This window comes from Astatotilapia calliptera, chromosome 5 (genome assembly GCF_964374335.1).
Source record: "Astatotilapia calliptera chromosome 5, fAstCal68.1, whole genome shotgun sequence".
Lineage (NCBI taxonomy): Eukaryota > Metazoa > Chordata > Actinopteri > Cichliformes > Cichlidae > Astatotilapia > Astatotilapia calliptera.
In genome coordinates, this window is record NC_137426.1 from 33,433,124 (window position 1) to 33,460,720 (window position 27,597).

General features: G+C 42.0%; 2 protein-coding genes across 3 annotated transcripts in view; one reads left to right on the forward strand and one right to left on the reverse strand.

Annotated features, from left to right (window-relative positions):
- Positions 1-200: 200 nt before the first annotated feature.
- Positions 201-4,644, reverse strand: acot8 (acyl-CoA thioesterase 8). Of its 2 annotated transcripts, XM_026168976.2 has the most exons (7): positions 4,529-4,644; positions 4,219-4,442; positions 3,178-3,314; positions 2,745-2,970; positions 1,775-1,932; positions 1,493-1,684; positions 201-493 (listed from the first exon to the last, which is right to left on the reverse strand). In XM_026168976.2, the coding sequence occupies exons 2-7, from the start codon at positions 4,416-4,418 to the stop codon at positions 375-377; spliced, it is 1,032 nt and encodes a 343-aa protein (XP_026024761.2). In that variant the 5' UTR covers positions 4,419-4,442; positions 4,529-4,644; the 3' UTR covers positions 201-374. The 2 variants fall into 2 exon arrangements, with proteins under 2 accessions (XP_026024761.2, XP_026024762.2); XM_026168977.2 differs by lacking the exon at positions 4,529-4,644 and having other exon boundaries at positions 4,219-4,457.
- A 2,097-nt stretch (positions 4,645-6,741) lies between these two features.
- phactr3b (phosphatase and actin regulator 3b) overlaps positions 6,742-27,597 on the forward strand; it is a 57,846-nt gene continuing 36,990 nt past the window's right edge. The window contains exon 1 of the mRNA XM_026168971.2: positions 6,742-7,004. Coding sequence (XP_026024756.1) covers positions 6,896-7,004 — 109 coding nt within the window. The 5' untranslated portion in view covers positions 6,742-6,895. The remainder of the gene's footprint in view (positions 7,005-27,597) is intronic.

The window sequence follows — 27,597 nt, forward strand, 5'->3', positions numbered from 1 at the left end:
CACACTTCAGTTTTGTGTGTGTGAAGCTTGTACATAAGACCTGTGCGGTACCTTCACACTGTACATGTCTCTTTTGACTTATGTGAATATTCAAGTCTTTGCCTTGATAAGGAGAATTTCCTGTAGGAATATGAATGAAGGATTGAATCATGTTTATGTGTGAGAATGAAGGCATTTCTCAAACAAATGACAAGCGTGCATCCATTACAACTATTTTAGTCTTTATTGACGGAAAATACATTTATTAAAAAAAAAATTTAAAAAAAATCATGCTTTCATATATTAATTTTTAAACGTTTAGAATTCTTTTGCTAATCATATAATTAGATTATACAAATAAATTAGGGTTTCAAAAGGAAACACATAAAGTATCCCTATAATTTGCTGGGCTCAGTGACTGGTTTCACTCTCAGGACACCCTCCTGGGAACATGAGGCAGCCAGCATCCCATCTCTTCTCCACATTCGGCCCTGCACCAGTCCCCTGCTGCTCCCTGTAGGGCACAAAACAGAAAGTCATTTCAGGAATGGACAAAAGGACAAGCAAAGCATAAACAAATACAAAGTCTTTGAAAGTTAGAACCAAATACACAACAATCATCATCACTGATGATGGTACTCAAAAATACTACTGTTACATTAATACTACTTAAGATAAGATTTTATTGGTTCCACAACGGGGAAATTTCAAGGTTCAAGGTTCTTTATTCGTCACATGCATAGTTATACTTATGCATGGGGGGGGGGGGGGGGTTGTTTTTGCGGTACCTCAGCTCAGGTACAGATATCAGAAGGAAAATACAAAAAATACAAATAAAATAGAAACAAATATAAAATAAGTAAGATAATACACAATATACAACGGTAGCATACACAGTGATTATAGATATGGTTGTGGAAATATGCAAGACAAACTATATAGCTTAACATAACTATTCTACCACTACTATTCCTATGTAAGTAATAGATATCTATAAGTATAGATATCAGACATCAGAGACATCAGAGAAACACTTTAAATGTTTTAGTATTATAAATGGTATGCACAGTTATTAGTTTAGGTAGTTATCAACATAATTAGACTAAAAGACTTAAAACAAACACAGATGATGGATTATAAACACTGTAATGAGGATGGGAACAGATAACTCATGGGGTGTAACAATAATCATGCACTGATGAACTATCTATCTATCTCCCATGACAACAAATTATAACAAAGAAAAGCTAAAAACAATATTTAATCTAATAAAAATGAAACACATACCATGTGTTCCCAGGGACAGAAAAACAAAGACTGCTTTTCAAACGAGTTCAAGCTACTAGTTTGAATAATGCAGGACATTACTTGTGGACTTTGTTTCAAAATAAAAACAAAGTGCTTACCTAAGAAAACAGTGAAGCTGGAAACATGACCGGTCATATTCTGATGTTAAAAACATATGCTTTACTGTGTTCTGCATTCGTTCTTGAGATGTGACCAACATACTGACCTGCCCATGGGCTCTCACACTCGTACAGCATCCACTCATCACTGCGGAACGTGCTGTGGAACCACATGGAGTGGTCGAGCGAGGCGGCGAACTTGGCCCTGTACTCTGGGTAAGGCAGCAGCACTGTGCCCAGCAGAGCAAAGTCTGACACATAAGCAGCAACGCAGCAGTGTAGCTTCATGTTACCTTCCCCTACGCAAACACACAACAAAAACAGCTTAGCATGTACCATACGTCTTACTCTGATCTCAAACACGAGGCAGGATGACAATGATATTTTACCAATATGTCCTCGTGCTCGCCCCCAAAACAGCCTTCTTGGTTGCTCTGGACCCAGTCTGTAAAAGTGTGCTGGGTTGACTGGTTTTATCTCAATGGGGACTTCATTAGCCAGCAGTTTTTTCAGGCCTTTCTTTGCCTCCTCTGCCAGGTCAGGTTTACTGCAAAACAACCCACAGACAGAGAGAAAACACAGTTATATGTTTGCTTTATTTATTCTAACTGCAGTTCTTTAGTAATGCATAATAGCAGTGTTAGCAAAACTGTTGTTTTAAACAATAATAATAAGTTTTACATTTTTTGATGTCTATGAACTTCAAGATTTTTGACTTCAAAAATAAAATGCTAGTGTGGTTTCTCCTGATTAATGATCCTAATCCATGAAGTTTGCATAATAAATAAAGTGAAGTTTTATATGATTATAACTAAAGTGAATACAAAAAACCCCACAGGGTACCTGAAACTAGACAGATGGATAATGACAAATTTAGCAGACTTTATAGCTGGACTCAGATATTAGTGTTGTAAACAACAGCTTAACCAACAGTTAAATCTAAGTTTTAATCAGCTGATATGTGTCGTAGGAGAAACAACACAATCTGGACTTGTCAAAGTGAAAAAGCTCTTGTTTCTTAGCACTTCCTCTCAGCTCCTTACCGTACACGCTTGCAAACAAAGACACAATGCAGAGAGAAAATAGTGAAGCTGGAAACATGATTATAAAAAAGTTGTTTTTTTTAAAAACAGCAACTAAAGCGATCTGCAATAGTGTCGTTCACAAGACTGCTCCTTGGTCACACACAAAGTTTTGGTCAGTGTGACTTTAGAGGCCATTCTGCCTGAGGAAGCCTCAAAGGTGCCTAAAATTTACAGAAAACAGTGACTTGGAATGTTATTTTATATAACTTTAAGCACAATTTGGATCAGACGAAGGCACAGTCTAATCCACAATAATAAATAAAGTCAATGCTACCTGAGGTAATGGTGAATAAGTTCCTCCACGGTGAGGAGGTCTTCAGGTGGAGGGACCACTGGCATGGGGAACTGGTGCTGCAGGGGGCTGGGCTGCAGTGTTTGGAAGGAGGCTTGGCAGATTAGTATGGGCTGTCCATGCTGGATGGCCTTCACAGAGCGCACGGTGAAGCTGCGGCCATCTCGCGTGCGGTCCACCTGGTAAAGCACCGGAACCTTCGGATCACCTGGAAAACACCAAGAACAGTAAAGTGCTATCATAACTGACTGAAAAGGAAAATAGGTGCACATTTGCTTGTACAGAAAAAGAAGAGGAGATGAAGCTATTTAAGCCAATCTGTATGCTGTCTCTTTCTCTCTGTCTTTGCTGACTTCGAAAATGGATTCTTTGTAATGTTATTCTTTCATCACCGAGGAAGTTCAGCTCATCTTACCTGCTCGGACAAAGTAGCAGTGCAGAGAGTGGGCGTACAGGCTGTCGCTCACAGACTTGGCCGCAGCCACCAGGGCCTGGCCAACTATCTGACCTCCAAACAGACGCTGAGTGCGGGGCACCCAGTGGTGGGTCCCCCTGTGGGAACAGAGGATACACTGCTGAAAGGTAATCAGGCAAATGCTTATAAAAGGTGAACTGAACTTACCACAGAACGTAAAGAAAATTTGTGTTTGGTGGATTATTTTATTTATATACCATTTGAAATCCTGTTTATTTCCCCTTAAATGGTGCCACATTTGGATCTATCATCTTTCGCCTCCGTTGATGACAAGCATTGCTTTTCCAGTGAGGGAGACGCCACCCCACACCATCATACTGCCTCCACCAAAAGCTGGTGCAGCAATCAGTGTAGTGTTCTCTACATCTTCTCCACACTTTGACCCTATGATCCCGTTGCTGTCGCAGAATATGAACTCATTGCTGAACATAACTTTCCTCCCAACACGTTCTCATCCCAATGTCTAACATACCGACGCAATGTGCCAAATCGTCGGCATGAGAGCCAAATATTCCACATAACAGGGAGCGCATCCCCTGTTATATGGAATATTTGGCCTTAAATTTGGAGTTGGTACTAGGGCTCCATCCAGATAATGCGGCAGCTTGGTTTTGTGGAAAACAGGCTTGAAGTTGTCCTATGCATACTTTCAATAAAGGCCATAATTTCGTTGTACGTGTACAATGACAACAAATGCCTATTCCATTGATTCCTAATCAGTCAAACGTGGCGTGCTTAGAGCAGACACCTGCTGACCGCTGTAGGAGGGTCCATGCTCACAGGTGCTGCTTGCTAATCAGGAGCCAATCAGGTCCCTGGTTGTCAACACCTGTGGTACCAGAAGCTCAAAAAGAGTCAGCAGCAGATAGAGAAGGTTTGGGAGGTCGCTGCCTACAATGACGTGTTTTAAATATGACCTTCCTGTTGTATACCGAGCGGGGACCAGTGCACATCAAACAGCGAGCTGCAGTGGAAACTTACCGGTACAGGTCGACATCCAGCTTCTCCAGGTTTAAAACGCTGGTGAGGAGGACGCTTTTCAGGTCCTGCTGATACTGAGAGTTACGGCTCTGCGAAACTTCATCTTGTTCTGATTTCAGTGCCTCATTAGCTTCCAGAATTTTGTTTTTATCGATTAAACCGCTATTTTCATGACATCCGCCGAGTTCTTTCTCCGCCATGTTTGTTTGGAAACTTCTTCTACACTGTAAAAGGAAAAAATGGTGAAAAGTTCATAACTGCCACCTAGCGTTGGGACAAAACACAGACATTTACTACTACCATTAAGTACCAAAGTTTCTCAGCACTTGAATTGGATCCATTTATTTTGCACTTTTGCAAAGACACGGATCGGGTATAACATTATGAACGCCTGACTAATATTGTGTTGGTTCCCTCTTTTTGCCCTGACCCATCGAGGCATGGACTCCTCTAGACCCCTGAAGGTGTGCTGTCGTATCAACACTAAGGTGTCTATATTGTGATTAGAAAATTAACCACCTGACTGGTTCACTGCATATTTGTGCAGCGTTTATATAGCAGGTCTTCCTTTACATTGTTAATGTTGTAGTGTGTTATCATTGGCATATGGCAAAATATGTAAATGAGTGTCTGAGAACAACATGTTTATTGATTTGAGTTTTACTCTGACGGCATTTTGAAGGGAACGTCTTAATAAGGAGGAAACAATACGTCTCTTACTTGTCGAGGAGTTATCAGTCTTCTTAGCTGTGCTTGAAACAGTCAGAGCAGAATAATGATTTTCCTTTACCAGTCATTCTGGTCATATTATGGCATTTACAGGGATGGCGTTAGGGACACTCATGGACAGTTTAAAGTATTTACAGTTGGTTTACTGTTTTCATTTCTAAATTTGGTAAGCAGTCACAAGATAGTAGGTTTTAGTATACATTCGCAAACAGTTTCCAGACCTTTACAGACTGTTGTTAAAGAAAATTAGATAAATGAGAGACTACACAGTGTTACCCTCTCTAGAGGGATTTGAGACTGCCATCAAATTCCAAATAGTCTTTAACAAAAATTATTTAAACACTTGACATACTTTGTATTGTGAATAAAATATGAGTTTTTAAGATTTGCAAATTATTGCATTGTTTTTATTTACATTTTACAGTGTGCAGTGTCTTTGTACCTTTCATCAACTCAATAAATCCAACTATCAGCTTTTTATTAAAATTTGTTGTCTGTTTGTGGTTTTAAATTAAAATTAAATTATTAGTTAAATTTTAGTTTAGAAATTCCATAAAACTGTCATCATTAATTAAATATCGTATATACAGAAATCGAGCAGCAGGCCAGAGACGCAGAGATGACTATCAGGAAATGTGCATCATCTGTGTTGAGTCAGCGACATGTATCCACAACTCTTCAAAAGCTGTACCAAAAGAACAATTTTCTATGTGTGTGCAGTTAACCTGATATTTAATCTTTTCAAAAACGATTTGTAAAAAACAAAAAGGTTCTTGCTAAATGTGAAGACTTTGTGCACTGTTGCAATCTTGAGTTGAAACTGATTTTTTTTTTTTATGTTGCTGTTGACTTTGACTTTAAAGTGACTGATTGTTTAAGGTTGACTGTTTTTGTTTTTGTTGAAAAAAAAAAAAAAGATTTGTTCACTGCAGGAACCATGACTGAGTCAAGTCTATAAACTACAGTTTTCAGTGCGTCATTTGGGAGAAACATTTTCCCAAATGTACTTTACATTATACCTGCATGTTGTTATGTTTTTGTTTTTTGTTTTTTTTACTTTCTGCTTTGTTGATGGAAATGTGTTGATAACATGTTATACTCATAAGACCAACCTTTTTAATACATAATCACCAGTGATAACTGCCATTTCAAACCCAAAGCTGAAGTATCTCACATGTAATAGTGTTACGTCTGTGTTAATGACTTTGGCCATGGCAGTGAACTGAAAACGATGTCTCTGGCACTGATGTCAAATTCTGACTGCTATGCACTGCCTCTCCTTATATTCAGATGTATTTGGTGCTTAAAGTGATTCAAGCGTTGATCTGAAGTATTAAGGGGAGAACAGCGCAGCAGACTTCAGAGGGATCGAGCAGCACAAACTATGAATTTAACCAACATTGACATGGTTTGCATGAACTGGACAGAAGGCTGAAACCAAAGCATGGATTCAGACGAAGATTCCATTAAGAGGCTGCCCATTTTCAGCTAATACCAAGCAGGCCATGACTCTGATGCTACCTTCAGAGGCTGTAGGATCTATTGCTTTCAAATGTGGCCTAATATTTAAGACATTAAAGGGCAAAGAAAAAACACTAAAAGGCACAAGCCTTTCTTACCAAATTGCACAAACCGGGACTGCAACAGAGGACAGATTTAAATGGAGTTCTTTATTATATGAATTTGAATCAATATTGCGCTTTCCTAGTTTTATTTACCACTCAAATTCACTTACTACCTGTTAACGTTGCTGATTTTGCGAGCAACACCTGAAGGCGCCATGATGCTGCGCGCGTAATGGATTTCCCCAGCGCTGCTGCTTTTCGGGGACCAGGAGCTGCAGCTGCAGCACTCCGACCACATTTAATCCGCACCACCTCTTGATGCCGGTGACCTTGGCTGACGGAGATCGCCCCTTTCAGTCTCGTGTCGCCGTCTTGTTTTCACCATGGCATCATCGGATGGGCTGGAGGAGGACTGTGTGTTGCAGCGGGGAAGATCTCAGAGTGACCCGAGCAGCATCACCGAGGTCCGCCTGGGTGAAGCGCACAGAGCAGGTAAGAGGAGGGGGGCGGTAATCCGACTGCTTGTTGGACATGTGTCAGCTGTCTCATTTACTGCTGCTTCACGCGGTCGACTGGGTAGGCGTGACATCACGGAGTCCGGGCTCGCCCGCATCCAGTCACGCAGACTGCACCCGTGGTGGTCCCACTTCATTTGTGTGCTTGTGTTGTAAACGTGCGTCATTTACTACCCAGTGCTCGCTCTGGCTGTGAGAAGTAGGCCTTCTGTGTGGCTGCCTTTAAAATATCAACCACACCGTAATGAATCAGGCTATGATGGGTTTTTTCCCCCACTAGTGTCATGCAGGTCATATGTAGAGTCCCCCTTTTTAAGCATTGCACTGATTTTATCCCAATAATGGCATCCAGACTTGTAACATCAGCTCCTCATTGCCCAAATCTCCTTCACATCATCAGGCTGTGACATCTTTGAATAAACACGATGTCATGATGTAGAACTGGGTGTTCTCTCTCTCCTCCCCCTCACTATTCTCGCTCTCTTATTTCTGCATTTGTGAACGAGGTGTGTGCTTGCAGCATGGGGGCACACAAGTTGCTATCACACATGGACTGCAGTGTGTTGAGCCGAAGCTGACGAGAGTGCTGGTTGTGTATTTGGCTGTTTCCATGGTGATCTAAATGGCAGAAGGCAGCGCTTGGCTCTCCAACTGTGAGACGACATGGTGTTTGTCTGTCTGCTCCACACTGGTGATGTACAGCAGCCAGCAATTCAAAGCGAAATGCCACTTAGGCCGTGAGTTGTGCTTATTCGTGAGGTGGGATTCGCAGTTCCACCGGGAGTCTGTGGGAAGGCGTTCACTGTTGCTGTGTAGATGTGAAGCAGGAGTCATAAAAATGTTCTGCTTTCAAAGGTACTGAGCGACAGACTCATGTGAAAGTGAGTTGATTATTTGCAGGCTGGAAGCACAATGCTGTTTGTTTGCCAGCAGTACATTCAACTGGTTTCAGGTAAACGGCAACCTCAAGGTCCGAAAACTGAAGCCAACACGGAAGTGCCAAACACTACACTTCCTCTAATGGCCACTAGAGGCTGGCTTCTGGAATGAGTCAATCCTCAGATGATAAAATGTACAACTTTACATGTTTACAGCCTCACACTTAAAAGCTTTTGGCCGTTATGAATATTTCCCCTTTGTAACAGCTGTGTGGAGGGTGATTTTTCTTTAAAAAAAAAAAGAGTCATCCATCTCGATACTGTTAATGCTTAAAGTTAAGGGTGTGGCCATTTTGATTGTTTGCTAACATGGGCAGCTAGCTGGTTACTGAAATGAACTCTTGGCCATATTTATGGTGGTACCTTGCCCCTAACCCCTCCACCACTCCACAGTGATTATGCATAGAGGTTTAAACCATTTTTTTCCTGCACCAGGCCATGAACATGGCTTTTAATGCTGTGAAGTTGGGCATTTCAATGAGGGAGTCCTTGGGGTTTGACTTGCTTTTGGAGTCAGCATCAAGTTGCCATTAGATGAAATGCTGTCTTTGTATGTTCTGAATTGGCTTCATTCCAGAGGCTGTTGCTCAGTGGCTCCAAAAATCCAGAAATATTGCATGGCATCATTCAAAATGGCAATGTTGGGACTTGGAAATACAAATTCCAAAAGCAATGCGTGCCTACATACACCCATCTTTTATATACGGTCCATGGTTTCACAGCCAAAGTGATGAGTGCAGACATTGATGCTGCTGTATCTCTACAAATAAGAGGCTCAGTTACTGAATCACAAGTGTGGGGGTTGCAGTATAATGCACATGACAGGATTCATTCATCTTGTGGCATGCATGCCACACTTTCATTTTCACCAGTGTGTGATGTTACAGTCTGTTTGAACATTGGACTCCTTCAGCTGGCTGTCTTTAGAGAAGGAGAGCCACAGCAATGCTGCAGAAAAGGATGTTCAAGTTCTCTCGCTGGCGGCGAATACCGTTGTGTTCATGCCTTCGGTTTCTACTGCTTGTCACGTTGTTGTGGTTGTTATAGTTACGTAACAGCGTTGGTGTATATGTGAAACTCTAAGGCATCACTGGCAGGGTTGTCCTGTCATATGCCGCTTATTACCATTTTTATCTAAATGTCAAATAGGCTCAGATCTCATTTCATCTCATCTCTGAAGCACTGTGGCAGATTTCTCCCCAAAAGCTGGACATTTCCAGTGCAGCATTAGACAGACAGAGCTCAGGCAATGCAGCAAGTGCAAACCTGCCTGTCCTGTTCCTCCCCCACTTCTCCATCCCCTCAGATCGGTGCTAACCCTTTCCGAGCCCCCTACTGCGGCTTTGATCCTTCTACTTGAAGAATCCTATCCATTAGAGGGGAGGGAAAGGGGAGTGACAGATCACTGATGGTGGTATTATCACAGCACCCAGCTGGGCAATGTCAAACTGAATCAGCTGCACAATCGACCGGACTTAATACAAATGACTTCTTACAATGTAAACATTTCCTCTGAATTACAAGGTTGTAACCAGAAATGGAAAATCACTTGCCATTTGTGCTTAGTCCTCACTCAGTGCTTTTAGCATCTGTTAAGCACTGAAGACTGATTTAACCCAAATACTTGTTACCCTGAAGTTTAAAGGTTGTCAGACAGGTCTTTGCTTTACCAACTAGTCAGCAGGCTGAGAACAGAACAGCATGCCATGTATTAAAATCTCTCCCTATGGACTTCGTTAAGTGGTGATAAGCAGCCGCCTTGATCAGCCCATACAGGTTACATCATTGTCTCTGCTAGAGATGGTGCAGAACAATATGTGCCGCCAAAAACATTGTAGCCCAAAGGTGGATTCAAATTCACATTTTGGCATTTACACTAAGAGTCAAAAATTTGGACATACCTTCTCATTTAATGTTTTTTCTTTATTCCATATTGTAGATTCTCACTGAAGGCATCAAAACTATGAATGAACACATATGGAATTATGTAGTAAAACAGCCACCCTTAGCTTTGATTCCTGCTTTGGACACTCTCGGCATTCTCTCGATGAACTTCATGAGGTCGTCATCTGAAATGGTTTTCCAACAGTCTTGAAGGAGTTCCCAGAGATGCTGAGCACTCGTTGGTCCTTTTGCCTTCACTCTGCGCTCCATCTCATCCCAAACCATCTATATTGGGTTAAGGTCAGGTGACTGTGGAGGCCAGGCCATCTGGTGCAGCACTCCATCACTCTCCTTCTTGGTCAGATAGCCCTTACACAGCCTGGAGGTGTGTTTGGGGTCGTTGTCCTGTTGAAAAATTAATGATGGTCTAACTAAATGCAGGATGCTGTGGTAGCCATGCTGGTTCAGTGTGCCTTCAGTTTTGAATAAATCCCCAACAGTGTCACCAGCAAAGCACCCCACACCATCACACCTCCTCCACCATGCTTCACGGTGGGATCCATGCACGTGGAGACCATCCGTTTACCTTTTCTGCGTTGCACAAAGACACGGCAGGTGGAACCAAAGATCTCAAATTTGGACTCATCAGACCAAAGCACAGATTTCCACTGGTCTAATGTCCACTCTTTGTTTCTTGACCCAAACAAATCTCTTCTGCTTGTGTTTTTTTCTTAGTAGTGGTTTCTTAGCAGCTATTTGACTATAAAGGCCTGATTCACAGTCTCCTCTGAACAGTTGATGTAGGGATGTGTCTGCTACTGGAACTCTGTGTGGCATTTATCTGTGCTCTAATCTGAGATGCGGTTCCTGAGGCTGGTGTGTGGAGGGGTGTGGTTTGTGGCTCGGCTGCAGAGGACATGTGGAGTGAGGTCCCAGTGTGGTGTTAGGGGGGAGGCTGACTTGCACACCTGACCTCCATCATCGAATCATGACTCCTCTTTAAAGGATGTTGCCAGACAGGAGGGGAGAGCGGTGTGGCAGCTGGTAAGCTGCTCAGACAGAAAGTGCCTAAACGTATACACAAGAAAACGCATAGCAACGTGCAACACTGTGTGTGTGGGTTCTCATTCGTGCCACGTGATGACTCGGATGAATGTATCCTCAGCAGCAGAGGTGGCTCTTGGTCTTGCTTTCCTGGTGCGGTCCTCATGTGAGCCAGTTTCATCGTAGCGCTTGATGGTTTTTGCGACTGCATTTGGGGATGCATTAAAAGTTTTAGCAATTCTCAATTTCCCTTTAGCTCTACATTTTCATTTTACAGTTTATATTGCTTTTAACTAATCTTGCTAACCGACTAGCTCACGAAATGTTGCATATTTCAAAAGGTAGTCAGTAAATTAAAATAAAATAATGCAGACTTACATACAATAGGCTATTCATATTAACTGCACATTCACCCAGTGTATATACTATATGTATGTATATATATATATAATGTTCTTCCTCTACCCCCCCCCCCCAATTTTTGCACATGTCGAGGAGCGTGTCAGGCCACATTTCACTGTGTGTTATACTTGTATAACTATGCATGTGACAAATAAAGAACCTTGAACCTTGAAATACAAAACTAAAATAGTTTAGTGAGACAAAACTTGCAATGTGTATAGATAAGAAAAGGTTTGCTAGCTGCCTAGCTTAAAGCAGGTAGCATTGTTCAAAATGCAGGCTGAAAAACAATAAATAAAATAATACAGAGTGTTCTCATATAGTTTTCCAATGCTGTGATCAATTGTCAGCAGTGTTTTACAGTTTACCAGATTTACTACCTGCAGTCTAACAGCTGAAGCTTTTTGCTCAACAGGGTTTATTTTTGTAATATTATGAAGCAAGCTGCAAGCAAGTACACACACATAATGTCAACATTGATAATGATAATATATATGATACAGTATTATCATTAAATGTTAGAATTGAACGTATCTTATTAACTGTATTAAGACAGAAAATTCTTTAAGTTAAACGAAGTATTCATTTATGCCAAATGTACTGTTGCTTGTGCACTAAAGATGTGAAGCTTGCTGACACTGTAACATTGCCCTGTCCCTCCCTGCTGTTGCCTTTAGCCTGCAGGAGCCTCTTCCCTTGCTCCCCTCATCTCCCTATTTGAGTCACTGCTGTTGTACTAATCTGACATGCTGCTCCGACATCAAAGGCTTTCTCCCTGGACTCCTCTGCTGTTCTCGTACACTGCACCCCACCACCATCACACCGCCGCAACCCTCGGTTACTGATGGGCCTCAGTTTAGTCCTCGCATTCAGTCAGAGGCGATGGCGGCAGCCTGATGAGAAGATTAGGATTCTTTTTATTTGAATTCCTCATGTTTTATTAATCAGGAAGCCTTTACATAAGCCGGTTTGTCTCATTCCATATTCACTGCTGTGATTGAGAGGACAGAATAGCAAGCCTGGCACCTGGCAGCTCACTCCTACATGCATGTTGAGCTCAGCGAGGAACGAGTGCTAAATGTCTCCACATGAGTCACTGCACAGCAGCTGCAGTTGGAGATGAGACAGAATAAAAGGTGTGCATAGCTGGAAATAGAAAACAATAAAGCAATGTCACTTCCATTGTCCTCATGTGTGTCTGTGGAAATGTCAGCTGTAACAGCATTTGGCAAGAGCCTTGTCATAAAGTTTTTGGGTTTCTGAAATCCATGTTGTGAACCTGGAAGACGTTTTCTTGTCTTCACTGCATACTTAAATTTCCCCTCTCACAGTCTGTGTGAATTACCCATGGGTATGCGGCTTAGATTTTAACATGAGATACAGAGAAGCATGCAGCTGCAGACTGTTTACCCTAGGTCTATCAGCTAGTTAAAGGATACTTAGATTCTCAGTATCTTACCTTATGTTATTTCACTAATATGATTCTAATATAATATATGAATGAAACTTTGTCACACACAGTGATTGTTACCATCTAGTTGTTTTAAAAAAAGGATTTATTATAAATCACAATTCACGTGCAATGTTCAGTGCATATTAGGCTTAGTGGTCACCAAAATTTGTATCTCCAACTCACCACAAAATATGGAAGGAAGAATATGAAAAAGTGGCACAGGCTAGCAGATCAATAGATGGACATAGCTACCACCTAATAACACGTTTGTAAAGTGCTGATGTATTGACTACCACCATGTTGGGCTTTTTTTCTTTTGCTTTAAACTAGTACTGATTGCATTTGGTTTAGAGGTTGGCGTGCTCAGTTAAGAGCTAATGCCGGTAAGCTTAGCTGGAAAGATGCGCTGAACAGAAATCAGTACTTTCCTTCCATCTAATTAGTAATAACCACAGGTTGCAAATAAAATGCTGGTAACACCACAAACATGATTGAAAGGTCCAGTTCAGTGAATTAGTGGACGCAAACAGACAGCTGGTGGCTTAGCTGGCAAAGCAGTATTTCCAGTCTATGTCTATACAGGTTTACGCCATGTAGACCTGTGTCTACATGGCGTAAACCTCATTTTTAGAGCATCTAATATCTGCTATTATTTTTTTACCGTGCTGAATTTTGACTGCTTCTTGATTTTGATTGTTTTGTGAGAAGTTCAACTTCTCAGTTCAACTCAACATTAGGTTTATGGTTTTCCAACAGGTGGTAGTACATGGTACCCAGACCTTTTTAGTGCCTATTTGGCTGGGGTTTCAGGCGATCTGAGGCGATCCAAAAATGTGACATCAACAGACTGCATTGGCTAGTCAGTTGCATCACTCCATGAGTGTCTCATTCACAAAAATCTAAACCGCCATTTTTTTAAACCCAGTAAAGAGGGAAATCCATCCATCCATTCATTTTCTTCCGCTTATCCGGGGTCGGGTACCCGGGACAGCAGCCCTAGCAGAGAAGCCTAGACCCCAGCCTCCTCCTCCAGCTTGTCCGGGGGAACACCGATGCGTTCCCAGGCCAGCTGAGAGATATAATCTCTCCTGTGTGTCCTGGGTCTCCCTTCTGGTGGGACATGCTCAGAACACCAGGGAAGCATCCTTGTCAGATGCCCAAACCACCTCAACTAGCTCCTTTCGATGTGAAGGAGCAGCAGCTCTACTCTGAGCCCCTCCCAGATGGCCGAACTTCTCACCCTTTTCACCCAGAGAGAGCTTCAGAGGAAGCCCATTTCCGCCGCTTGTATCCGCGATCTCGTTCTTTTGGTCACTACCACAGCTCGTGACCATAGGTGAGGGTAGGGACGTAGATCGACCGGTAAACTGAGAGCTTCACTTTTACACTCAGCTGTCTCTTCACCGCAACAGACCGGTACAGCATCCACATCACTGCAGCCGGAGCACCAATCCGTCTGTCGATCTCTCGCTCCCTTCTCCCGTCACTCGTGAACAAGACCCCGAGATTCTTAAACTCTTCCACTTGGTGCAGGAACTTATCCCTGACCCGGAGTGGACATTCCACCCTACACAAAAAACACACTGCATTCCCCAATTCTGACAAAAAGCCTTATGCACAGCAGCAGGTATACCATCACGCTATAACAACCCCACGCACATTAGGTGGTACTCAATTGTAATGGAAAACATGTGAAATCCAGTTGAGGCAAGTCGAGCTGTGTCAAGTAGGTACTAGTGGAAAAAGGCTTTAAGTGTTACCTTAATTTTTCAGCCTGAAAGGTTCTACTTTAGGACAGACTACACGGATGCTACTGACTCCTTAAGGCAGTCCTGTCCTGTCATCATTTGTTGCATCGTTTTATCAGAAGAAAGTTCCTTTGGTTCATTTTCATGCTAACAGGCAAAAATACTTCCAGGGTTTTATTTGCTTCTTTTAAAATCTAAACTCACTATATAATTAACCAAGGGGTTCCCTAACATGTGCTTAGAAATGCATTTCCACCACTAAAATGTGACATCTACAGCTGGAGTAGATATTAGATTTGAGACATTTTGAAAGACTTGTTAATAACTTACATAGTGGCAGAGCCCTGAATATGCTTCTAAGTGGGTTCAAGAGCAGTTGAAAGGTGAAACACAGCCACAAGAGGGCTCTACTCGGCAGATGGCTTAATGTTGCATAAGTGCAGTGAGCAGTCACTGTCACGGCAAGTCCAGCACTGCAGTCACCAGGTCTCTCTCAAAAAAGAGGGACAGCACATGGTTTGTTCAAGGTCATGCTGCATACGGTGAGAGCGGGCAGACTCCTTCCTAGGATTAATCAGCATTACTCTCCATGTTTTAAGAGGAGTCTGAACTAGTATTGAAGTGAGGGGCACTTCAACTCAATATTCACTTCATGTCAAAGACCGCAGGGATGAGCGCAGTGAAGGCAATATTAGAATAAGTTTCGAAATCTTTTGAAATTCAATTAGAGGTGGTTACAACTGCACACGGGAAATGAAACTTTGCTCATCTTCACACCCCTCTATTTTCAGAGCTGATGCAATTCCTCTCAAGCTCTTTTTTTGTGATCTCATGTCTGTTTCAAAAGAGGAACATCTTGAAAGCAGTGATGAAGGATTTAACATGGACAGCTTGGCCATGATTAATGCGGAGCATTCCAGAAGTGATGTGACTGTAATGTAGGACTATAAATGAAATGTGGCTTTGCTGAGACAGTAATGGGTTGTTCAGAGTGAATGTTACCCTTGAGTCTTTGGTGCAGCATTGATTCTTTTTTATTGGTTGGCCAAGGCTCAGTAGTACAGTGGCTAATTCAAAAGCACTTCGCTTTTTTCCCCTCCCTGTTTTTTTTGTGCCAACTCATCTCTCATACCCTTGTGCACTATGCAGAGACATCGCTGGGTTCCACTGACTACAGGGCCCTGGGGAGCAACGCAGCAAGCAGGGAAAAACATGACGTCACTGTTGGCCAATGCCATGAGAGGACAAAACACTGTTATGCAGAATGCTGTAGCTAGGTCATTAAAAAAACTGAAGTCACCAGTCCAAAATAATATAAAGGAAGTGATCAATTTGGCGGTTCGGTTTGGTTCGATACTTTGGTGTCACGGCTCGATATTTTTTCGATACAAAGAAAATGTTCATGCCTTTTTAATTTGTCATTTATTAAAATTATAAATATATATTTTAACTCAAAAGTACAGTTTTTAAATGTAATGTTGCTGAAACAACAAAATAATAAAAAAATAAATCTATCTGATCGAGAAATCACTCATCTTTGGAAAAGAGTTTATTACAGAGAAATGGCTCTTTCTAAAATAAAAGCTATACTATCCGCTTCTTCTGGGCTATATTCTCAGCAGCACATTAAACATATCAGGTCCCCATAAGGAGAATCATGTGCTAACACTGTCTAAATGACTCGGGTAAAGTTTGTAGCATGCATGCTTGTTGTTTTTGTCTGCTTCCACTTGTCTTTGCACTAGAATGATGTCAGCGTAAATGTGCAGTCATATTCATTTTGTTCCCACTAGTGCTGTCAGCGTTAATCTCGTTAAAATGACGTAAACGCCATAACGCGGCAAATCTCCGTTAACAAGTTACCGCGGATCGCCCCGTGCGTGGGGCTGGACAGCGTCAACACGTTAACGAGCTAACTGCGCTAACACACTAGTTCCCACCCATGTAATTGAGCATTGCGTGGCACATCCGACATACTGTTTTACTTTAGTCCATGACGCGCTTACCTTCAGGGTCATACGTCACATGAAGACCAAAATAGTTCCAAAGGCCAGATCTGAATGAGGGTGGGGGAGGTCCAGTTTGCCATGTTGCAACGAGCTTAGCTTCTGTCTCGCTAGCTTGCGCTGCGCTCAGTGGATCTGCGCTCGACAGTGCAGCCTAGGCGGAGTAGTCGAATGCAGATCCACTGAGTGCTCAACACAGACAGCATCGTCAGAAGAAAAGTTGATAAAATAAATGAAAAATTTTGTATTGTTCGATACGTATGCGTACCGAACCGAAAGCACTGTATCGAACGGTTCAATATCGATACGAGTATTGTTGCACCCCTAATAAATATATATCTATATATATATAGATATGTATGTGTATATGTGTGTGTATATATATATATATATATATATATGTGTATATGTGTGTATATATATGAATAAATAAACATCAAGGTCTTGGTGAGTAGGGCTGGGCCATATCATACCGTTCATGGTAATATCGGTATAATGTTGGGCAACGATAAGAAAATGAAATATCGCGATAGAATATGGGTAAAATGCGCATGCACGGTAGCTTTGTTTTCATACGCACATGGCGGAAAAAGCATGACAGAGAATGAGAAGGGCTAAAGCGGATCGTTGAATGAAACGGGTGAACCAGAATTGGTTTGTAAAAATGCTGCAACTTCAGTGGTGTGGAACTGGTTTAGCTTTCGTCCGTCATATACACAACAAAGCACTATTTTTGGTAGCGCATGCTAGCGGGCCGTCGTTATTACCGTGTTGTTTGGAAAATACGGCACACTTAAAATCAATCCTTTGATTTTTCTGAAAATCGAGAGTGCCCCTTATAATCCCGTGTGCCTTATGTATGAATTCTGGTTGTTTACTGACCTTGAAACGATTTTATGTGGTACACGGCGCTCGAAAATCTGTCAAATGTTTTAGTACGACTTTGCTAAGCTACAAACCCGCACCGCTTGATGGATTGTCGGAGCATTACGGCTATCGTAGGCAGGCGCCTCGCGGAGTGATACGTACTGTGTTTCAACATAATATTACCGTATTGTGTGTGTATAACCTCTTTTTAAGTTTTGTGGATATTATACATGGTTATGCTGAGGATATGTCAGCCAGTTTCCACTGGAAATGCTTTTTGGTTAAACTGTCAGCAAGGAATTTGCACTGTTACATTTTTATATAACTTTAATGCACATAAAAAACAGCTGCTTGTTTAAGTGAAAATACATTGATGGTTTTTTTGCACTAATAAAGTTGTGGAGTTGTAAAGTATTTTGTCTAGTGTCAATTATATCGTCAGTTATATCGTTATCGCAAATTTTCAAATGTATATCGTGATAAATATTTTTGGTCATATCGCCCTGCTCTAGTGGTGAGTACCCGTGCATATTTGAAAAGCACTTTATAAAGCGCTTTAGAAGAGTCAGTTGGGTCTGAAGGCTACAAGTTCAAATTTTAAAAAGAGGTGTATAGTATTCCCGAGTACTTCAAGTCATTTTAGCATAACACAGCGGGGTTAAACTGTTAGGGGCTATAAAATGTGTACGTTGCATAATGGGTGATGTAAGCACTTGGGTTTGTCAACGGAAACAAATAAGAAATACGAAAAGGTCTCTGGTTCTGGTTTTGAGCAACAACCTTGCGGCCTGAAAATTTAAGCCAATGGGAGAAGTTCCAAAATCTGCAGTTCCTTGTGTGGCGACTTGAGTCAGTCTTCACAGACACAATTTAAGAGCACAAATAAACACGTTTAGAGTCTGTACAAGGAGCAGTTTTGGGCTCTATAACTATTTACCATTATATATATTTTTGTTTATAGCTCACATGTTTAGCTTTTGTTTGGGCTCAGGCTTAAGGTTCAAGGTAGCCAGCAGCTGTCTCCTCAATTTTATCCCCAGACCTGGCCCTGTGCTGTTAAGTGAGTGGACCAGTTCTTCCCGTAATGTGCTGTATGTATTGCTGATACGCTGCATCGCATTCAAAAATCAAAACACTGAGTTTTTTTTGTTTATATTAGTTACAAAATATCAAAATTAGGCATTACAAACATAAAATAAGCAATATGAGTAAATAAAAGAAGTGCTACTGGAGCCCCTCAAACACCACAATCATTTCATGGTTTGAAATGATTGCAAAACAATAGAGAAATCGAAATATTATGCTTAAAATATCAGTTCAGGCACTTGGGAAGGTTTAGAAAAAAATACATCAATGTATATTGTTAATGTCTTCAAAATAAAATCCTCTGATTACTTTTTCAAACCTATCTAAAGTGCCTGGACTTGGATTTCTTGTGCAGTTTTTGGAGCATAGTGTTTTACAAAATATGCAATGTGGACTTAAACAGTAAAAGGTAATCAGCTTAAATTCTCAGAAATGTGAATTATGCTCTCCGTACTATCACCACGTACAAAGTACTTAGGGCCTATTTGATAACGAATGGAAAGGAAGGACTGCAGAGCTGGTGATAATTCTATGTTTTGTCCTCACAATTTGCTGTTTTTAAACTTCAGGGCAGAAACATAATTTCCTAATCAGAGTGGTTAAGGTTAAAAAGCTTTAGCAAACTGACACAGTGGACTGGTAAGGCTTCTGACTTTGAAACTGAAACCCGAGAAACTTCCCGAGCAATTTGACCATCTCGGTGAATGAAGCGGGAGCTGTCTGGCATAAGGATGTAATTAACATCAAAGCAATAACATGTGATGATGTGCTAATTCTTTTTCAGGGCAGGTTTTTCCCCTCTCATAGAAAAGATGAATATAAATAGGCTGATAGTCTTTGTCTCTTTGTCTCCGAGTACACACTTGATTGAACGGCAGCACAAACACGACTGGTATGGATGTACCATCCCCTCCCCGCTGCACGCACACACACGCTACTGTCTCCCCTCCCCCCAGCTACAAAACAAAATCTCTACAAAAACAAGGATGTCTCCCGTACACTGGGACTTTAACATGCTTCTCTGGTGCGTTTGAGTCCTCGACAGTATCTGCAAAATTAAAAACAGAGTGGCGGTGAAGCCGTGCCCAGAGAGATGAATGGCTTGTGGCTTGTATTTATTGCTCTGCATGCTGCCCACAGTAAGCTTAATGTTTTCACACCAAACAGAGCTTCACTTTTGTGCCTTACTGTGATCTCTCTGCCTCTGATCTGCACTGCAATGGAGGAACCCTGGCTTTACTGCATGTTTGTAGTAATAGTTTATGCATCTCGTGTCTTAACGTGAGCTTACCGTTTGCTATATGTGTAACGGAGACAGAGATGTACCCTGCGACTGGGCCAGACATGCTGGGGGAAGCGATTCGAGTTAAGCTGTCAGCCATTTACACATAATGTATCTTTTATGAATGTTTCATGTGCTGACCTAATTCCTTTCAGAGCCGAGTAAAAGCAATATGTTGCACATGAGAAGACACCAGAGCATCCAGCTGATCCTTTTGACATCCTCGGCCCACGACGAGGGGATAGGAAGGGTTGGCCAAATGGAAACAGAGCTGCGATGTGAAAGTCGAGAATAGAGGCTGTAGACCGCCCCGGCAGAGTTATTTTCAGCCATTTGTTTCTACAAAATCTACACTGCATCCCACAGAGATGGGGAATAAAACAGACACACAAGCAGATACTGTACTTTGCTCTCCGCCTTACGTGTAATTAAACCGTGCGCTTAAGCCTAGAGTTAAGAGACTGATCACTCTGACAGACTTGAATGTTTCAGCAGTGTTAAACAAGGACGAGGATCAGGAAGAGGAGGGGGAGGAGGGGGGTGCTGCAGCTGCAGAAATCAGTGTGGGTGCTGTTGCTGAACTCCATCTAGAATTAAGTAAAATCAAACTGCTGTTCCAATGTGACGAGAGCTAACCCAAAGAAATTCATGCAGGGAAAAAGTGTGGCTGCTCAGAGTCGTCTCAAAACACAGATGTGTCACGTTATGTGATTACAGTGACAAACCTGTTTGATTTCATGAGCTTGCCAGACTACCGCGAGAGCAATTAGTCGCATCACTGATGGACGCGATACCGGAGGCTGTCTTCACAAGTAAATGAGCAAATTCAGTTTGTGTTTACGTTCACCTAACTGGAAGCAGACATCACATTTATGATCCTTGTAGTAAGAAATGCGAAGGCCTTGTAGGGAGCATGTCAGGTTTGATAGAAGGGTCTTTTGGTTTCATCAATCTTTTCAATGATTGTTGTGCCAGGAGGCACTGAGGACCACAACAAAACTTTCAGCTGTACAACTGAGGAAGCTTCCGACGGTAGTCCGTTAGATGTTCAGGTTTGTTTAGGATCATTGTTCTGATGTAGTGGCCTCTCTTTTCTAACAGTACAATAGTAAAAAACCCTTACTGGAAGGATGTGAGGTTTGATACCTGCGATCGTGGCTCAAGAGTTGGGAGTTCACCTTGTAATCGGAAGGTTGCTGGTTCGAGCCCCGGCTCGGAAAGTCTCGGTCATTGTGTCCTTGGGCAAGACACTTCACCTGCCGCCTACTGGTGTTGGCCACAGTCTGCAGCTGTGGCTACAACTGTAGCTTGCCTCCACCAGTGTGTGAATGGGTGGATGACTGGATGTGTAAAGCGCTTTGGGGTCCCTAAGGGGGGACTAGTAAAAGCGCTATACAAATAAATACAAATTTGTGCATGCTTTACAGTTTATTGAATGGGGAAAGGGGGCCCACTGATATTGCTAATTAGAGGCCACGGATATCTGTGCTACACCACTGCTTTTGTGCTCCAGCCTTATTAAACTTTAATCACAGCAGAGGCAGATGAAACATAGTAATAAAAGTGGTCACCTAATGTTAATTGTTTGGTTGCATAACAATATTAAGCAATAATTGAAGACGGCACTGATTAATGGCCTCCTGCCATAGAGCTCTCTAAAATGTGTTGATCAGACAAAAAAAAACCCAAGACCAGTTTTGAAGACATCAGCTAGTTCTCTGGGAAGACGATTAAACCAATAAATTAAAATAAAATGTAAAAAATCGATAAAGTACGCTCTTGCTCTGCCCAGGCAGCATCCTGGCCTCCTCCCAACCTTGAAACCTCTCCTTCAGAGGAATCCCAGAGACTGTTTTGTTTGCAGCTCACACACTCTACGCACTCAAGACTGTGTCTTCCCCACTGCTACAGTCCCCCCATCTGTCACTGTGACACTGCACTGGCTCCAAGGCTACGCAGGCTGTGGTTGTACCTGATGAATGATTAAGCAGATTTAAAGGGGGCCAGGGCAGAAGTGGAGTAGCAGCAGCAGAGGCCTTTAGGAGCACTTACCTTTTAAATGTGGCTGCACTGCCACGGTGCAAAGCCTGCTTTGGAGTGAAATGCCACAGAGTCAGTCTCCTACGGCCTGTGGAGCTGCTTCCAGCCTGGCATGGTTTGCCTCGTGAATCGCTGCCTTAATGTAGAGTTTGTAAGCAGTTCATGTATCATTTGTGTCTTTGTGAGCACATATTTGAATGATACGCAGCTTTAAAAAAAATAATAAAAAAAAGTGTAGTTAAATGTGTAGTTTAAATAGAAATGAGAAATCTGAATACGAATATCAGACTAATTTGATTATTCAACATTACTTTTCGTTAACCCTCATGTGCCTTCTGATTCGGTTACTTTGTGGCTTATCTCTGATGCTCAGAAGCTCTCACTCCAAAGAGAATGTGACCATGCTGCTGCTGAGGCTTGCAATCAATTTTAAAGTGCTTTGGTGCAAATTGCTCCACAAATGGACAGTCCATAACTGCAGGTTTGAGCATTTATACTGCTGATGTACAGCACGTTTCTCCATCTCCCTCATCCCCCCTGTGACTGCACCACAGTTAAATTCACTCTACAGATACACACAAACATAAAAAAGTGCATACATCTACACGTCGCTGCCAGTGATCATTTACAGTCATCAACAGTAAAAATGCAAAAGTGCCCTAATGATGTGACATCTTATGTTATGCAGTTTTACATCATCTGCAGCAGCAGATTGATCGTGCAAAGGAACGTCAACACGTGTTGGTGCTATGTCTTTATCATGTCAGTGTCATTGCAGAGCTGAGCATAAATTTAACTGAACAGTAAAATGACACCATTAAATAAATGCAGAATTATTAGAAATATTTGCTCCTCCTGTTTGTGAACAGACAACTGACACAGGCTCACTTTGGCACTGAGGGAAAGTTTAAATATCATAAACGAGTTAAAATTGACACTGAACTTTACAATGGAGCAGTTTGCATACATGCGACTCGTGCTTGTCTCACTCTTATTGCAAATTGTGTTACCTAATTAGCAAATTCATCTTCGTGATATCCCAGTGTGAAACTTCCTTCAAGACCTGTGGTTTGAAATGAATGAACAAAGTAATTATAGCTGTTTTTCCTTTGGGCATCTCCAGTTCAGGGCCCATGGTACAGATATTTTAAGGCGGATATTAACTCTCTTGTCTATTCCTAGATGGGTAGACCCACTGCTGACCTTGTAGTCACACAATTTAAATTGCTTAATTTAGTTTATCTGAAGTGATTCATTAAAAATCATTACAGTTGAAATCAGAAACACAGCAGCCGTGTTTAGCCCCCTTTCCTTTCACCAGAATTAATTCAACTGTGTTGATATTGGATTTAATGTTGCTTTAACTGCCAGTGATAGCTGCTCTGCAGCCGTGTTACTAGCAGTTTGTTGAAACCTCTGGGAGGTGCACAGCGATTACAGCAGAGGTATCGTTCATAACTATGATTTGGGAAAGAGGGCTGGTGTTTATGAATCCTGGAGAAGCAGACATACAAATGACTTTGTTTCCACTGAAGGGCGGTTACGATCAGGCTTTCTATCATCATAAAACAGGAAGTTTATGCATATGCCCATGCAAAGTAGGTTTTAATGTGCTCTATGTTGCCTGTTTGAGCCTCTACTACAAAGTACACACTGCATTTCTTTGCATTCTCTTCTTTGTGTAGGTCTGACTTCCCCTTTTCATTTTTTTTTTTTCCATTTTTTTTTTTTTCCCGCCTGTCCCATTTGGTTCTTTAGCCATCAGAATTGTTGTCTGAAGACCAACAAGGATACCCAATGGATTTACTTTGCCAAATGGATCATCGTGGCATTGCCGTATTGGTCCATTTGGTCGATCTTTGTTTTTATTATTTATTATATTTTATTTTCAGATGTTACAGACGGGACAGACATGAGTGAGAGATAGGAAAGGGAGAAAGAAAGAGGAAGGAAAGGAAAAACAGAAGGGGAGAGGGACAGTGAGAAAGGGGGGGGAGAAAAAAAATCTCCTGGATCACCTGTTGAGAGAAGAATAGAAAACAACCAAAAAAAGACAAAAAAAAAAAAAAAGAAACAAAGCAACATACTAAACACAACACCATCGCATTAATCTAGCTAAGTGTAAACAGCAGTAAATACTAAATATTCAATGTTGTTGTGCAGCACGCAGGACAGATGTGCTTCGAAGTAGCAGCCAAGAAAGGTGTAATTTGGGTCTACGAGCAGTGAACACCCGTGTGCATACCTGTGTGGATCAGCGCACTTGTATTCCAAAGGTTTCTCCATGTAACGATCTGAGTGTCGGGGGGCCACAGCCCCGTCCTCCAGGGTGTGAAGCAGGTATGGAGGAGATCAAAACTCCAGACATCCAGAGGCCCCCAGAACACAAGAGACCATGGAAGACCAACAGAGGGGCAGCCGCGCCACTGTTCCAGTAAGAGCTGAGGAGAGTCCCAGATGAGGGTTCACTCAGCAGCCGCGGAGCAGAAGCCAGGGGGAGTTGCAGTGACGCGCCCGTGAGCTCCGCCGGCCGCCAGCTGTGCCTGATTGACCGAGCCCCAGGCCGAGAGGCCGGGGGCACCCCACCCCCGAAGGGGCCCGAGCGAGCCCCAGGCTCCAGGCCCCGATAAGCGGCCGCCAAGGAGTGAGCTGGTGTGTACCTGGACGCCCACCCCCAGACACAAAGAACCACCAACGCACCGACGCCTGAGGGAGTCCGCCACCGGCAGGGGAAGTGGTGGTAGGGGGAGATAGGCCTGTTTGAGCCTCTACTACAAAGTACACACTGCATTTCTTTGCATTCTCTTCTTTGTGTAGGTCTGACTTCCCCTTTTCAACTAAAGTACTAACACAACCCTGACAGATGTGCAATTCTGAAAATAATAGTACTTTATACAACATATAGAGCCTATTAAATTAAAATGAACTATTGGTAATTCTATCAAAAATATGACTCTGATTATGTCATCACCTCACACGGCTGCATGGGCCCCTGAATATAATAACAAGCTGTAGACTCCAAAAATACAAAGCATTAGTGCGACGTCTTGCAGTATAATCAACAATATATAACTGCACACAAGATGTACAGTAATATATTAAAGTCCTTCTAGAGGAAATTCTGTCACCTGACACCCATCTTGAAAAATACCTACATGCACTTAAGTGGTTATGTTGAAGCATATCTTCATGAAACTGAGATAAAGACAACATATAGAATCATAAGTCAAATCTGCTGACTTTCCCTTAAAACAAGATTATAAGAAATCTTTCTGCACCACAGATTTAAATTCAGTGTTCTCCCAGTGCTGTGTTTCTCTTTATGTCTCTGGCTTTAAAATTGGACAGTTTGTATCTATAAATGTACAAAGGTGCAATTTCCTATTAAAATGTCCCCGTGCACGATATCAGAGCCCACACTGACACTCCACAGTGGGAAGCAGCCATCACTGAAACTATTAATGACACGTCGTGACTTTTTCCAGCTGTGACAACAAGCGATTTGTTTAATATGAATGCTAAAAATTGTCTTTAGTAATAATAATAATAATAATAATCTTTAGCTGTAACTACTGAAGCAGTGCCTTTAATATTTCTACATGTGCGCTTACATAATGGGGTATAGTCTTGTTTTTTCATCTTCAAGTTAGCCAGCTTGAGGTCATGTGTCAGTTCCTTATTAACTGGTCAAAATGTGCTCGCGCAACCTTTTGGCCATATTAAATGAAGCCTTGTAAATATTGAATGAGACGCTATTCGGTGAGTACCCTACATCCTTGTTTATATTCTTCGCTGACTGCTAGTGTGTCCCTAAGGAGATATCCAGCCACGGACTTTCATCATCTCTGATGTAACTCGGCTCTTCCTGCTGTTAATGTATGAGGGGCCCTCTGAAGGATCGATGAGAAATCACAAAAGACTTTATTTACACATAAGTGATGTTGTTTGATAAATTATTAAATCATCTGTGTTTCAAGCAGACTTTACGGAAGTCGAGGAAACGTATCTTTAAGAATAGATCTAACAAGAAAGGTTGCCTATTTAAAAATATGCACAGGAAAAATTGAAAGTGGTAACCCTGTGTTCTTGCAGTGGCAGCTGTACTGTCTGAACAAGAGGCTTGCAGTTACTAGTGTGGACATATTTATCTCTTTATCACCAGTCATTTTTCCTGTGGTATAAATATCTGTCCTCAAGTAGGTGCCTGATCTTTTTATATTTACTTGCTATTGTCTGTTTGACTAAAGGACAAACTTGTGAACCGGTGATTTTCTTTCCTCTAGCCCAAACACCAGGCTGACTTTGAGGGCTTTGAGTGACGTCACTTAACTTTTTCGACACATGTTCACATTAGGTTGAACTTTGGTGACTTCTTGACTCTTTGTCTAGCATCATTGTGGCCATTTAACAAATTGTGTAATTTATGACCATTAAGCATTAAAGCACCTCTTTAAACTTAACTGAGCACTTAAACATTTGGTGATGGGAATTTTTACTATTTTTATACATCATATAGACTTTGTGGTTAATGAAACTGAGATATTAGCTTTCATGATAATCATAATGGTTAGCTGAAACAAAGCACCAACCTCAAGAGCTGAAAAATCAAACAAATATGAAAGTGATTTTAAAAGATTGCAGTTCCTCAAATGGCCCCTTGAGGCTGCTTCCAATGGTGAGTCAGTCCACGAAAACGCGCCCATTTTAATTCTTTTATCAAGCATTTTTGCAGCATTGTACAAGATAGTTTGGGCGTCTGTGGTTACTTAAACATAAGTGTCCCCTTATAATGATAAACAAGTTTTAAAAGGGGGAAAAAACTCATTTACATGGATACTGGTGAGGTTCAAAGTTAGGGGTGTGGTTGTTTGGCTTGACAGGTTGGTTTACCCAGACAGCTGTTGCCCATTACGGTCTGCTAGGCCTCAATTATTACACCTCACCTCTTTTTGGAGTATTTTAATGGGTTTAAGAGTATTGCTTGCTCTTTGGTTCCAAGAACACCCCGTCTAAGAGGTTTGTGCTTCATTTTTGGTGAATTAAATTCTAAAATGTTATCAGTCTGTTAATTAGCAGAGGTGTATTCTTTGGATCCCTACATGAAAGATAGGAGTAGCTACTGTGACATCCCATTTTGAAGCCTTGAAATGAGTGTTTCCAGTCTTTGTTTTGAAACAGTAAAGGTTTAAGGCAGGGGTGTCCTGCAGGTTTTAGATGTGTCCTTGATCCAACGCAGCTGATTTAAATGGTTAAATTACCACCTCAACATGTCTTGAAGTTCTCCAGAGACCTGGTAATGAACTAATCATTTTATTCAGGTGTGTTGACCCAGGGTGAGATCTAAAATCTGCAGGACACCGGCCCTCGAGGCCTGGAGTTAGACACCCCTGGTTTAAGGCATTTCCATTGGCTTCTTTTTATTGTGAGAAAGACTCAGAAGTTCATGTTAGTGTCTAAGTTGTGGATGCAGCTTGCTCAGCACTTCAGCTTCTGGTCTACTAAAAAAGACACTAAGCTGCTCTGCTGCTATAGAGTCCAACACCAATAAGTGATGTCATGGTGGCTTTGTCCATCTTTTATATGCAGTCTTTATATGTGGTCTTTATCTACAGGGGTGATCGTGGCTCAAGAGTTGTGAGTTCGCCTTGTAATCGTAAGGTTGCCGGTTTGAGCCCGGCTTGGACAGTCTCGGTTGTTGTGCCCTTGGGCAAGACACTTCACCTGTTGCCTACTGGTGGTGGTCAGAGGGCCCAGTGGTGCCAGTGTCCGGCAGCCTCGCCTCTGTCAGTGCGCCCCAGGGTGGCTGTGGCTACAATGTAG